Here is a 14131-nt window from a genome sequence, read left to right as displayed (position 1 = left end):
GACCAAAAAAATAGGTTTTTTTTTTTTTTTTTGCTCAGATCTGCTTACAAAGCAGCTAGTAGTATTTTCAGGGCCTGGGTCAAGGCTATTCAAGCATGGGCAGAGCAGTAGTCAAAAGGTCTCCAGGATGGTGCCTCTAGTGACGACTTAATGGCACTCTCCGATCAGATTAGAGAGGCTTCGGAGTTTGTAGATCAGACTTCGCTGGATGTCAATTCTCACGCGGCTGAACTCTCGACATTAGTCATAGCAGCAAGATGTTCTGTATGGTTGCGTTCTTGGTCCTTGGAAGTGGATTCCAAACGCACCTTGGAAGCGGTTTCTTTTGCTGGCATCTCTTTCTTTGGAGCTAGATTAGATCAGCTCATTTTGGAAGATACAGGAGGTAAAAGCCCTTTTTTGCCTGTCTCTCAGACAAGGCCTACACAGCCTAGGTTTCGGTCCTTTCGGCCCTTCCAGAGATCCAGAGGATCCCCTGCTAGGTGTCAGTTAAATGCACCTGCTAGGGGCGGGTGGCGAATAGGCTGGGGTCCCTCACGTATGGGTCATCCTAAGCCAACAGAGTCGGCCTCAGCATGACGTGACATCCATACACAGAGCTGTGGTGTGGGCACGTTTTCTGCTTTTTCGGGACAGATGGCTGGAATCATTAGACCCATGGATCAGGATCATTGTCACGAGAGGTATGTCATAGACTTGCCTCAATTTTCTCTTTGCCGGTTTCTCACCACGGGGCTTCCAGCCTGCAGTATTTGGCACCAGGCCCTGCAGATAGCAATCCAGAACTTGCTGGACGCGGGAGTCATCATTCCATTTCCGCCAACTGGAAAGAGGTTTGGGGTTTTACTCAATCCTTTTCCTAGTGTTATGGCCTACGACCACCAACATGAGCTTTTAGAACAGGAGGGTAGTGATCTTCACATTTAGCAGCCGCCTTTTCCGTAGAGCTTTATGTGCTCACAGGTACTCAGATGCCCCCAGGACTTAGGCTCAGAGTAGTAGAAGCTCCTCCAAGATGGCCGCAGCGCAGATGGAACCGGGGGCGCAGACTGGAGCTAGTGGTCAGAGGCAGGCTGCGGTCAGAGATCCGTAGCAAACAGCAAAGTCCGGAATACACGCCAAAAGGTCAGGGTCACAGGGAAACAGGCAGGGTCCAAGGTACAGGCATTGGTCAGAGCAGCAGATCAGGCAAATAGATATCCAAGAGCAGGTCAGCACAGGACTGGAACGCTATAACTGGCAGGGAGGCTAAGCCCTCCCTGCCTTAAATACAGAAACTAGCCAATCAGGGCTTTGCCCTGAAACAATACTCAGGCGCAGGCTAATTAATAAAGGTGACCATCAATCAGCCCACAGGCTGTGATGGTTCCAGCGCATGCGCCCGGCTGCTCTGGTTGCCGGGGCATGAATGGCATTCTGTTTGGCGTCCGGCTGTTACCCGGAAGTGACGGCCGGGACGCCAAGGAGAGGGGCAGTGAGTCGCGGCGGAGCTCGCGGCCGCCGCGGCTCCAAAAACCTAGTCCCAAAGCTGGACGTCTCTTTCAGACCTATATTGAATTTAAAGACCTTAAACTTACAGGTCAGAGTCAGGGGATTCAAGATGGAATGTTTCAGGTCAGTGATTGCGGCCATGGAACAGGGAGAGTTTTTAGCTTCCCTAGATATAAGGGATGTTTAGCTGCACATTCCCATTTGGCAGGGCCGTCAGTGCTTACTACGCTTTGCAGTAAAGGAAAATAATTTTGAATTCAGGGCCATTACCTTTCAGTCTAGCTACTGCCCTGAAGATATTTACAATGGTGATAGCAGTAATTGTGGCCCTTCTCCGCTCCCAGAGTGTCACGATAATGCCTTACTTGGACAACCTTCTGTTCAATGCTCCATTGGCTCAGATCCTGTTACAGCACTTTCAATTGACCAGATCCTTCCTAGAGGAGCATGGGTGAATAATCAACCTGCCAAAGTCATTTTTAATCCCATCGCAGAAGATGCGGTTTCTAGGGTTAGATTTCAACGCCAGGTGTCAGTGTTCCTTCCAGAAGTCAAGATTCTATAACTCCAGTCCAGGATCAGAGACTTCTTAAGCAAGCGTCAGGTGTCCCTGCTGCGATACAGGAAGCTTCTGTGGACAATGGTGTCAGTCTTCAGAGCAGTGCCTTATGCTCCGTTCCATTCGCGGGTTCTGCAGTGGGAAATCCTGCGCAAATGGTTAGGCTATTCCTTACATCTAGAGAGGCAGATGATCATTCTATCATCTCGGGCCCGCCTGTCCCTCACTTGGTGGATGCTCAGGTCACATCTCTCCCAGGGAACGGTCTCTTCAGACCTGGGATTGGATGGTTGTCACCACAGACGTAAGTCTGTCAGGTTGGGGGGGGGAGACTCATTGCAACCCTCAGATTCCAGGGTCAGTGGGACCTGCTGGAATCAGTTCTTCCCATAAACGTTTTGGAGCTACAAGCTATATACAGGGTGCCGGTACAAGCTCAAGTGTTTCTGTGCGGAAAGCCGATCAGGGTCCAGTCGGACAAATGCGATGGCAGTAGCGTACCTCCATCCTTAGGGAGGCACGTGCAGTGCCAGGGCCATGAGCGAAGCAACCAGGATAATGTTGTGGGCAGAGAAACACATTTTAATTATATCGACAATATTCATTCCAGGTGTAGACAATTGGGAGGCCAATTATCTCAGCCTAAACAGAGTTCATCCGGGAGAATGGTCTTCGATCTACTGGTTCAACGCTAGGTTTGTCCGGAAATTGATCTGATGGCCTTGAAGTTGAACTTCAAAGTTCCTTTCTTTGCTCAAAGACCAGGGACCCTGTAGCAGGATTCGTCGATGCTTTAGTGATTTCTTTGGCGGTTTCACTTAGTTTACTTATTCCCTCCCCTTCCTATGATCCCGAAGGTTCTCAAGAAACCTGAAGAGGGAACGAGCGGGTGAAGGCCATCTTAGTGGCTCCAGACTAACTGCACTGAGCCTGGTGGTACTCAGACCTGCTAGGAATGGTAGTAGAACCTCCGTTCAGTCTACCTCTCAGGCCAGACTTAATCACTCGGGGTCCCCTGTGGTGCCACTCATTAGTTCGGCTGACTTTAACGGCGTAGCTATTGAGACCATGATTTTGAAGGCCAAGGGTTTTTCTACTAAGGTAGTTAGACCATGATAAAGGCAAGGATGCGTTCATCAGCAGCCAATTATTACAGAACATGGAAGACTTATGTTTTATGGTGTGAATCAAATCAATTTCACACTTCCCGTTTCAAGCTCTCTGGGTTGCTGGCCTTTCTTCAAGCTGGTTTGGACAAGAAGTTGTGCTTAGAAATCGCAGGTTTCAGCATTGTCCATTTATTTCCAGCTGTAAACTGGTCTCCCTCCTGGAAGTTCATACTTTTTTGCAGAAGGCGCTTCATATTTTTCCTCCATTTGTTCATCATGTACAGCCGTGAAACTTGAATTTGGTTCGTCAGACTTTGATTAAAGATCCTTTTGAGCCTTTTGAGTCTGAGTTTCTGAGTAAGGTCTCTAGCTCTGTGGATTACCTCCACCATCAAGCTGGCTTATTCGAGGTCAGATAGACTGTTGCCAGGAGGATTGTCTGCTCATTCCACTAGGGCTGTAGGTGCTTCCTGGGTAGCGCGTCACGGCGCTTCTGCTGAACATCTGTGCCTGGTGGCTACGTGGACATCTGTTCACATGTTTGTAAAATTCTATAGGTTACAAGGCTTTGCATCACAGGATGCCAGCTTTGGCCGTAGGGTTCTCTGCGCGTCCGTGTCAGAGCAGTCCCTCACTTAGGGGGTAGCATTGGTAGGTCCCTAATGTATGGCAGTGTCTCCCAATTGGAAGTGTGAGACAATAGGATTTTTATACTCTCAGTAAAATCCCTTTCTCTTAGTCCATTGGGGGACTCTGCGTGCCCACCCTTGCTCTGAATGTTGTATGGTTGACTGTGGTTAGCTAACCTAGTTGACCTCCTTCTGGCTTTATTAGACAGAAACTGAATATTCTTCCTGTGGGAAGGGTATAACAGGGGTGGGGTTAAACTCACAGATTTAACAGTTTAATTGCCTGGACTCCTGGTACCACCTACTATTCCCCTATATATAGCCGTGGCCCCCAATGGACTAAGAGAAAGGGTTTTACGGGAAGTACCAAAATCCTATTTTTTACTGCTTTATCCGTCTTTGGGGACACTAGGGACATTGGTGTATATACTCATGGCCAAAAGTTTTGAGAATGACACAAGTATTGGTTTTCACAAAGTTTGCTGCTTCAGTGTTTTTAGACTTTTTTTTGTCAAATGTTGCTATTTTACACTGAAGTAAAATTACAAGCATTTCATAAGTGTCAAAGGCTTTTATTGACAATTACATTAAGTTTATGCAAAGAGTCAATGCTTGCAGTGTTGACCCTTATTTTTAAAGACCTCTGCAATTCGCCCTGTCATGCTGTCGATCAGCTTCTGTGCCGCATACTGATTGATAGCCGCCAATTCTTGCTTAATCAATGCTTGGAGTTTGTCAGAATTTGTGGGGGGAGGGGGTTTGTCCACCTGCCTCTTCAGGATTGACCACAAGTTCTCAATGGGATTAATGTCTAGGGAGTTTCTTGGCCATGGACCCAAAATGTCAGTGTTTTGATCCCTGAGCCACTTAGTTATCACTTTTGCCTTATGGCAAGGTGCTCCATCATGCTGGAAAAAGCATTGTTCGTCACCAAAACTGTTCTTGGATGGTTGGGAGAAGTTGCTTTTGGAGGATGTTTTGGTACCATTCTTTATCTATCTTCTTAGCCAAGGGAGTGGGCACACTCACAATTTTTCCTGAGAAGCAACCCCACACTTGAATGGTCTCCGGATGCTTTACTATTGGCATGACACAGGACTGATGGTAGTGCTCAACTTTCCTTCTCCGGACAAGCGTTTTTCCAGATGGCCCAAAAAATCTGAAAGGGAATTCATCAGAGAAAATGACTTTATCCCAGTCCTCAGCAGTCCACTCCCTGTATATTTTGCAGAATATCAGTCTGTCTGTCCCTGATATTTTTCCTGGAGATAAATGGATTCTTTGTTGTCCTTTTTGACACCAAGCCATCCTCCAAAATTTTTCGCCTCAGTGTGTGTCCAGATGCACTCTCACCTGCCTGCTGCCATTTCTGTGCAAGCTCTGCACTTGTGGTGCCCCCGTTCCTTCAGCTGAATCAAATTTAGGAGACGGTTCTGGCGCTTGCTGGACGTTCTTGTGCTCCATGAAGCCGCATTCACAACTATTGAACCTTTCTCCTTGAAGTTCTTGATGATTCAATAAATGGTTGATTTAGGTGCAATTTTAATAGTTGCAATATCCTTGCCTGTGAAGCCCTTTTTGTGCAAAGCAATGATGACTGCACATGATGACTGCACGTGTTTCCTTTCAGTTAACCATGGTTAATAGAGGAAAAACACTGATTTCAAGCACCACCCTCCTTTTAAAGCTTCCAGTCTGTTATTCTAACTCTATCAGCATGACAGAGTGATCTTCAGCCTTGTCAACACTCTCACCTGTGTTAACGAGAAAATCACTGACCTGATGTCAGCTGGTCCTTTTGTGGCAGGGCTGAAATGCAGTGGAAATGTTTTTGGGATAAAATTCATTGTAATGGCATAGAGGTACTTTGAAATTAATTGCAGTTCATCTGATCATCATTCTGGAGTATATGCAAATTGCCATCATACAAACTGAGGCAGCAGACTTTTTGAAACATATTTGTGTCGTTCTCAAAACATTTGGCCATGACTGTAGAGTAGGAACAGGGCAAACTGGCAATTTAAGAATTTCTGTTAAATAAGCCCTACGTCCTCCCTTTCTATACTTTACTTACTGTTACATCAGTTTAGTTTAAGAGCCCGGCGAATGGGCTGTATTTGGGCTGAATAGCAGCCCAATCTTGTTAATTTACTTTTATTTTATTTTACTATAGAAGTATTTTGCCTCCTGTTCCTGAAAGCTGGCGGCTCACTGAGCCATGTACGAGGCTGTCAATCACTGCTTCATTCCCCAGCTGCCACTGCCCCCAACCTCTAACCTTGCTTGGGCATGTTTGTTATAAAAACACTACAGCCACAGCTGGTAATTTTACTACCAGCTGCGATTTACAGGTGCGCACAGTAGTTTAATTTGCAGCGCACAGCATGGACGGCTGTGTGCTGTCTGATGGAGGGGATCAGAGGTACCTTGGAGGTGCCTCCGCTGCCAGCTCTCCTATCCCAATGTCCAGATGCCCTCCTGGGAGCCGGGCACAGTTGTTGCAGGCTGTGCCTGTCCTTTGCTGACAGCCACTGTGTGAGGAGGAATGGCAGCTGGTAAGTGTACCCTCTCCCATCATAGTGCTGGAGGAGGGGGTGGTTGTAAAATGTAGTGTGTTTCCTAGGTTAGGCTGCCTCTTGCTAGGGGCAGCCATTTGTGTGTTTTTTGGTTTTTTTTCTTGGGGAACTGGGTCAGGCTAGGGCCTCCCAAGTGTTGGCGCCCTGGTGGGAGCTGGTTTTTCTCTATTGCACTTCCTCCTTGGTGGTCTCTCACTCCTTTGCAGACACCAGAATAGGCAGCCATTTTACAGCTCCAGCTTTTCTATTTTTCTGTCCTTTAAGTTAACTATTTGAGGGTGGTTGTTTCCCAGGGTTTTGTACTTTAGACTGTGAAGATGCTAGGCTGTATTGCAGGTTCACATTCTGTACTTGATTTGTGTGCTGCTTGTCTTATTTGCTGCATTTTTTTTTTTTTTTTTTACTTTCATCTGTGTTTTTTCCCACCTGTTTACATGTCAGGGGAAAATCCATGTGGTATAAAGCTAAAGTAACTTCTATATTGAAGTTCACCTGTTTTGCCTGTCACATTAAGTTACCATCTGGACAGACAGACACGCCTTGAGAGTGGCTTGTCAGTCTCAAGATCTCGTGATGTGTGCGTCAGCGGGTTCTGGTTCTGACTTGGCAAAACCCGCCTGGGGTCGGTCTGTTTCTCGGTCTGTTTCCAATGCTGTGGGTGAATTTGCCCAATCAGTCTGTGGGTGGTCCTTCTTATAATCCCCCTTCTACTGTGGCGAGTGAGGTGGATTCCGTTTCGGCTGGACCTATGGTAGCGTTTTTTGGCGAACCGGCCTTGGTACGTGGGCTTGCATCCTCAGTACAGGGCTTCAGTCTCATCCTCTTTAGAGCGAATGTTGCAATTTTCTACACAGTCCTCCTCTTGTAAAAACAAGATGATGTTGGCACCCCTGCATGGAGCGATGTCGGATTCTGACTGTTATTCCCAGGAGGAGGGTGAATTAACCATGGATTCTGACATGTCTGTGGAGGAAGAAGTTCATCCTGATAGTCTGTGTGGAGGATTTAATACGGGCTGTGCGTCAGGTACTTGAGATTCCTGAGGTGGCTGTCCCTGTCGCTACGGAGCTTTCTCTCTTTTTGTGGTTGAGAAAGCAATCTTTGTCTTTTCCCGCTTCTTCCGAATTGGAAGATTTGTTGGCTGAGCCTTGGGCTTCCCTAGATCGAAAGTTCCAGGTGTCTCATTGGCTGTTGTCATGTTATCCCCTTCCTTCTGAGGTTCTTGCAAAATGGGAGGCGCTGCCTTGTGTGGAAGCTCCAGTTGCAAGGTTACTACCATCTCTCCAACGCAGCCATTCTTAAGTACTGTGCAGACTGTAATGTTTAGGCAATTATTAAGTCTATTTTTGTGGCTTGCATTGGCGTCTGTATGGGTCTAGAAAGCGGTAGAACGTTTGTCTGAAGGTTTGTTGGCAGAGAGACAGTCTTCTGTACTGCGTGTGGTATGGAAATGCAGAGCGTGATGGATTTTTTTAGCAGATGCGGCTCTGGACACGGAACTCATACAGGCACGAATATATGCCTCTGCAGTTTCGGTTCGTCTGGGAGGCTGTTGAGTCTGAAAAGACTTGAGACAATTCCCTGTTCCGGGTGTGTTTTGTTTGGGCCTCAGCTTGACTCCATTACCCCAGTCAAGCAATGGGAGGAAAGAGCACTTTTCTTCCTGGTCAATGCTCTCAAACAAATGATGGCCAGGCTCCGTTCCTTTTGATTTTCAGGAAGGTCTCAAGTTCAGCACTCCTTGGGTCTGTCATCCGTCCCGGGGGACGGTCTGCAGCGTCTGCAATAGGACTGGTCTGTGTGGTGTCTGGCAGCTAAGTCATAAAGCAAACAGTCATCGTGACTGATATTCTGCCCCTCTACGGTTGGCAGTGGTGGGAGCCTGTCTTCTCCTATTCTGGGATCAGTGGCTTCAGTCTACCACGGATGGCCTGGTACGAGGAGTTATGGACCGGAGGTATATCATCAATCTCCTCTGGCATTCTCCCAGGTGGTTTTTTTACCTCAGACCTTTCTGCATGTCCATGGAAGCATCTGGCTCTGCAAGAGGCCATCCACTTTCTGATTTCTTCTGGAACAGTTATTCCGGTTCAGGAATCACAATAAGGTGTGGGATTTTATTCCAAACTTTTTTTTTTTCTTGTTCCATATCCTGATGGCTCGTTCAGACTGATTTTGAATCTGAAGTCTTAACTCCCAAGTCAGTGTTCCCAGATTCAAGATGGAGTCAAGGATGCCTGTCTGCATGTTTCCATCTGGGAGGTTCATCAGTTTCTCCTCAGGTTTGCAGTTCAGTCAGAACACTACTTTTTTCAGGCTCTTCCCTTTGGTCTGGCCACCACTGCTGGTCAAAGGGGATTACGATCATCCCTTACTTTAAACAATCTTTTTCTGACATAAGAGTCTCCGGCAGTGCTCCTGTCTCATATACAGGCGGTACCCCAGGTTCTGAAATACCACTGTTGTATTCTCAACTACAAAAAGTTGTCCCTAACCTAATGGATTAATTTTTGGGGACTTTCATCCAAAATGGTTTGCTCTTACCTCCAGACAAGTTTCTAGCTTTGCAGAAGATGGTAAAATATCTGGCTGCCAAACAAACCTCAAATGCAAATCGGCATGAGAGTTTTGGGCAAGATGGTATAAATTTTTGAGGCAGTCCAATTTGCTTAGTTTCATGCACTGGAATTCCAGTTGAAACTTCTGTCGAAACAGGACAAATCCCATCTGAAACTGCCTGGTGAGGTTTTCCGTCTCTCCTCAAGTGCATCAGTCACTCATTTGGTGGCTGCATAAACAGAATCTCTGCAGGAGTTGTCCTTTCTCGATCTCTGATTGTATCGTGATCACAACGAATGCCAGCCTTTGGGCCTGGGTTGCTGTCTGTCCTCACGGTCACTTTCAGGGTCTTTGGATTCTGAAGGAATCCAAGCTCCTGATCAATTGGAACTGCGGGTAGTGTTCTGGGCTCTATTAAGCGCACAACATTTGCTACAGGGAAGGGTAGTGAAGATTCGGTCGGAAAATGCCACAGCGGTGGCATATCTCAATCACCAGGGCAGCTCCAATAGTCCCTTAGCTATGCGAAAGATGCACAATATTTTTCAGTGGGTTGAAGCTCACATTCCTGCGATCATGACCCTTTTGTCATCTAGGTTTGGAAAGTATGGCTTTAACGCCGTACCTATTGAAGCCGTGATCATGCAAGCTAAAGGTTTTTCCCAGTGTGTGTGGTGCAAACTATGCTTAGGGCTAGTAAACCGGGTTCAGCCAGAATTTATAATCTGGTCTGGAGGACATATATTGCCTGTTGTGAAAAGATGTATCCTACCTCTTTTTGATTGTCCAGATTGCTTATGTTGTTGCAGGACTGGCTGGATGCAGGTTTGTGCCTTATTTCTATTAAGGTTGTGTGATGCCTGATGTGCAGACTTTCTTTCCGGGGGTGTTCCATATGCTACCTCCATATGTTCCTCTGGTAGTACAATGGGATTTAAATTTTGTGTGGATTGCTTTTCACCATCCGCCATTTGAACCCTTGGATACTGTGGATTTCAAATTTCTCACCTGGAAGACTGTCTTCCTTTTGGCAATCTCTACAGGAAGAAGAGTTTCAGAATTTGCAGCATAATCTTGAAAGTTTTCTCTTCTATTTTTTTTCATAAGGATAGGGCAGTTCTTCAGACCAAGCCTTCATTCCTGTTTACAGTTGTCTAGATTTCACTTAAATCAGGACATCATCATTCCCACTTTGATTATTACGAGGTCTTCAGAGGACAAAGTTTTTCTTCGTTCTCCCAATGTGGTTCCAGCCATGCGCATTTGTGCTTAAGACTCAAGATGTGCGCAGGACTGAGGAGTTTAGATTCTCTATGATGCACCAAAGAGAGGCTGGCCAGCTTCCAAGGTAAATTGTTATGTTGGGGATTACGGCTATAATCCGTCAGGCTTATAGTGGGGCTTGGCGGCCTGTACCAGATTATCTTCGGGCGCACTGTACAAGGTCTGCGAGTGCTTCCTAGGTGGCACACCATGGTACCTTGAGTGAGCTGCTGTGTCGGGTGGCTACGTGGTCGTCTGTGCACACATTTGCTCTGTTTTATAAGTTTAATGTGTTTGCATCCATGGATTCAAGTTTTGTAATAAAGGTGCTTTGGGCCGTTCCTCCAGTGATCCGGCATTGGGATGTCCTCGATGTCCCCCAAAGGAGGATAGAGAAAATAAGATTTTTTTACTTACATAAAATCCGTTTCTCTTAGTCCATTTGGGGACACCGGGAGCCCAACTTTAATGCTCTGGTTTCTCCTACTGTTGGACAAGTCTTGGTTTCAAGACTATGTTTTGTTTCTCTTTTCCTGTTTTCTCTCTCCGCTTTCTGTGCGCTTGGTTAAACATAAACTGATGTAACAGGAAGTGGGGTGTAGAGAGGGAGGAGTTAGGTTCTTAAAAGTGCCAGCTTGCCCTGTCCCTACTCTATACTCTAACTATAAGAGAAACTGATTTTAAGTATAAAATTTCTATATTTTGTCTAAAGCTATTTTTGTTTTCCAGAGTAACAATACCATTGAGCTGAGCACAACTATAGTGAGAGCCAGTCCTACACCTTCAGAAATGCATATTGTACAGAACAACGCTTTGTCCTGGCAACAAAACAAAGATCAAATGTCCAGTGATATCCCTAAACAAATGAGCAGGAGTCCTTCTGGATTTAGAACTGTTAAATCTCATAGCATTGGAGATAACATTGGAGACTCTTTGAAACAAGAAGTAAAGAAACTAGAGCCAGAGCACACAGTTTTAAATGTTAAAGACAAAAGTAATACCCTTCGTTCCGATTTATTGAGTGATGCGAAGTGTTGCCAAGCTCCTGTCACTCAAGTAGATCATCCTTTTTCATGGCAAGAGTTTATAGCAAAATCGAGTCAAGGATTGTCTTCTGCAAATATGCTACAGTCTGCTTTGCTGGATAAGTGCAGTGCAATGCAAAATATTCCTGGTGATCATCAGTATGTATTTGCTCCTGGTTTTAAACCTGTTTTGCCAGGCACCGACTTACAGAAATTACAGTCTTCTGTTCCTACACTCCTAACTGGACAGCCCCTTTCCACCACGCCATTTGCACAGCAGTATCTTGGAAGTGTTACGCCAATCCCCCACTACCCAGTAGAAAGTCATCCAGGCTACTATAGTACCCTTCATTCACAAAGTACCCAAAGCACAGTGACTGGAGTTCCACAGAGTACACATTTTGGTTCTGGATTACTAGCCACACTACCAATGAGTAATAACACTTCAGGAAACCAGCACATTGGACACCATATGCATTTACTAGAATCCCAGAGTGGCACAACTGGATTCAATCAGTGGTCCTCAAGAATGTCATCTGGATTTGGTAAGTATTGGTTTAGCTTTAATTTTTTATTTCTCGTTACATTTTGAGTATGCGTGTTATATAATTTAATGCATATCATTATGCGCTCGCTGTATTTTTTTTTTACTAAACAAACTTTTAGTATGTCATGGCAATATCAATGGAACATATTTTTGTTTCTATTTTTACAAGGGCAAGTTTTGGTGACTGAAGAGGTGACGTTTCCTACTGCATGTTGTGTCGGAATTGCCTCTCAAGCCTCCTTAAATATTTTTAACCCAAATGAAAGGTGGATGCAAGTTAATATTGGAATACTAAGTATTGCTGTAAATGGTGAAAAAGTAAGTGCCTTTCTTTTGTTTGATTTTAACTGTTTTTCAGAATTGTAATAATATAGCACTGTGCACAGTAATGCATAAATATTCTTAAAATATTTTTCTCTAAAGCTTAAAATTACAATGTTCATCAATCTGAAAGAAATAACACTTAACTTAACTTAACACATTTAATTAGCTATAATTGTTTTAGAAACTTAAGTTTTCATTTATCTTGAAATTGTTATACAAAATCCGGTATTTTGAATTGCGTTTTTTTTTTCAGTTATTGTTTTACACTTTTAAACATAACGGGAAGTATTATCAGGCAGATGTTTTTCTCCCATGAACTTTATTGAGAGATGCATTGTTGATGTCTGTTGGTATAAAATCTTGTCATGCCAATCCAGTTTTGAAGATCTATTGCATTCTGTTTGCTTACCTGGAATTGGCCATCTTATTTTTCAGATAGGTATTGGAGCTGACCAGTGCTTGGTTTTTAAAAACAAAACAATAATTGGTCCACGAGCATCTGAAGACATAAAGATTCTCCTTTTACCCCAGAGGCCAGGGCTTTTCCAGTGTGTGCTTAGTGTGTCATCCTGGCCTGTGTCTGCTGATACAGAGACAATTGTAAGAGCTGAAACCACAGCTTCCAAAGTTCTCCTTACTGCCGTTTCAGAATATCCTGTAATTCAGGTAAATATTGTTCTAGGATAGGATTCATAAGTAAACATTCATTTTTAGAGTTGAAATGAAAATGTAGCTTGCAAATGTAATGCAGGCAGCAAGTCCTGTTTCGTCTGTCTAAGGTTGGGATACAGTAAATGCGTTCCTTTCTTGATTTTTCTTATCACCTTATTGTGAAATTGAGTACTAGATCTTTAAATATGATTTTCATATCTAAATGGCTATCTGTATTCTTTTCAACCAGGGCTATGTGCAGTGAAATAAGAACCTGAATAAATTGGTTCTAAAAATAATTTTGAAACCTTTTTTGTTAAAAATATTGGATCCTTCTAACAAACCCTGAAGTTGGTCACCCATTTTGGCAAACCCCATGGGCATTCTAGGTTATATTTTTCTGTTACTGATGTTGGGGAATAAATAACAAAAAATCTTTGTCTCTAATCCCTCCCCCACAGGTGGACAGTGGAAAGAGTGATGGTTTAGATTTTGGTGATCTGACATCTGGCAGTTGGAAGACACTTCCGCTAAAATTGATTAATCGGACTCGTGCTACAGTGCCTATCAGACTTACTATTAGTGCTGTAAGTATGCATATTAACATTGAAACAATAATTTGGGAAATCATGAAGGTGGTGATTATTTTATCATATTCAAGTTTTTATTTGCACTCAGATTTTCAGACTTTAAAATATATAGCTATTTGTGGAATTTATTTTAGCCATGTATGAACAACATTGTTGCTTTAGACTGTTGAACCCAATACTCTGATCGGATTAAAAAACAAAACAAGAAAAAAACCAAAACGTTTTTTACTAGGTTCAGTAAATATTTAAAGGGTAGAGTAGAAGGAAAAAAGGAGGGGTATGAGGCAGTGGGGTGGAACAGGGCTGTCAGACAAGAGTAGAATGATTGTTGGCTATATAACACAGTCAGTTCACAAGTCCAAGATGCATGGGGGTTGTGTAGTAGGAGTTATCCAGTCTACAGGCTGTTACTCTTCATGGGGTTATTAACTGGAATTTAATGCCAGGGGTTCCAAATGGATAGGGGTTTGTGATTTATGCTCCATCCTATGAACAAATCGAGATTTTCTATAATTAGGAACATAAATGATCAGTTTTTTTAAACTCTAATAAGAAGCAATCTGTCACCTAACTAAATTCAATATGTGCTAAATTATTCTCTGCATGTTTTTTGGCATGTTCTTTGTATGGACCATAGAAAGTGAAGCCGGCATATGTTTGTACTATAAAATGAGACGGTGAACCTCTCTTCATAGTGGAGTTAACTTCAGACACTCACCAGATATGGGGCAGGGTATACCCCTGTCAGCAATGCCTCCAAAGGAAAGGAAAGATGTGTTGACTATATTGATACAGTTCTGTGTCTGCG

At 44.1% G+C, this 14131-nt stretch overlaps 1 protein-coding gene across 1 annotated transcript in view; it reads left to right on the top strand.

Moving 5' to 3' along the window:
• Positions 1-14131, top strand: part of CEP192 (centrosomal protein 192) — a 198562-nt gene that overhangs the window by 124162 nt on the left and 60269 nt on the right. The window contains exons 31-34 of the mRNA XM_075214402.1: positions 10916-11756; positions 11928-12076; positions 12518-12748; positions 13195-13320. Of these exons, the coding sequence (XP_075070503.1) occupies positions 10916-11756; positions 11928-12076; positions 12518-12748; positions 13195-13320 (1347 nt within the window). The remainder of the gene's footprint in view (positions 1-10915; positions 11757-11927; positions 12077-12517; positions 12749-13194; positions 13321-14131) is intronic.

Source organism: Mixophyes fleayi, chromosome 5 (assembly GCF_038048845.1).
Source record: "Mixophyes fleayi isolate aMixFle1 chromosome 5, aMixFle1.hap1, whole genome shotgun sequence".
Lineage (NCBI taxonomy): Eukaryota > Metazoa > Chordata > Amphibia > Anura > Limnodynastidae > Mixophyes > Mixophyes fleayi.
This window is presented reverse-complemented; position numbering and strand designations above follow the sequence as displayed.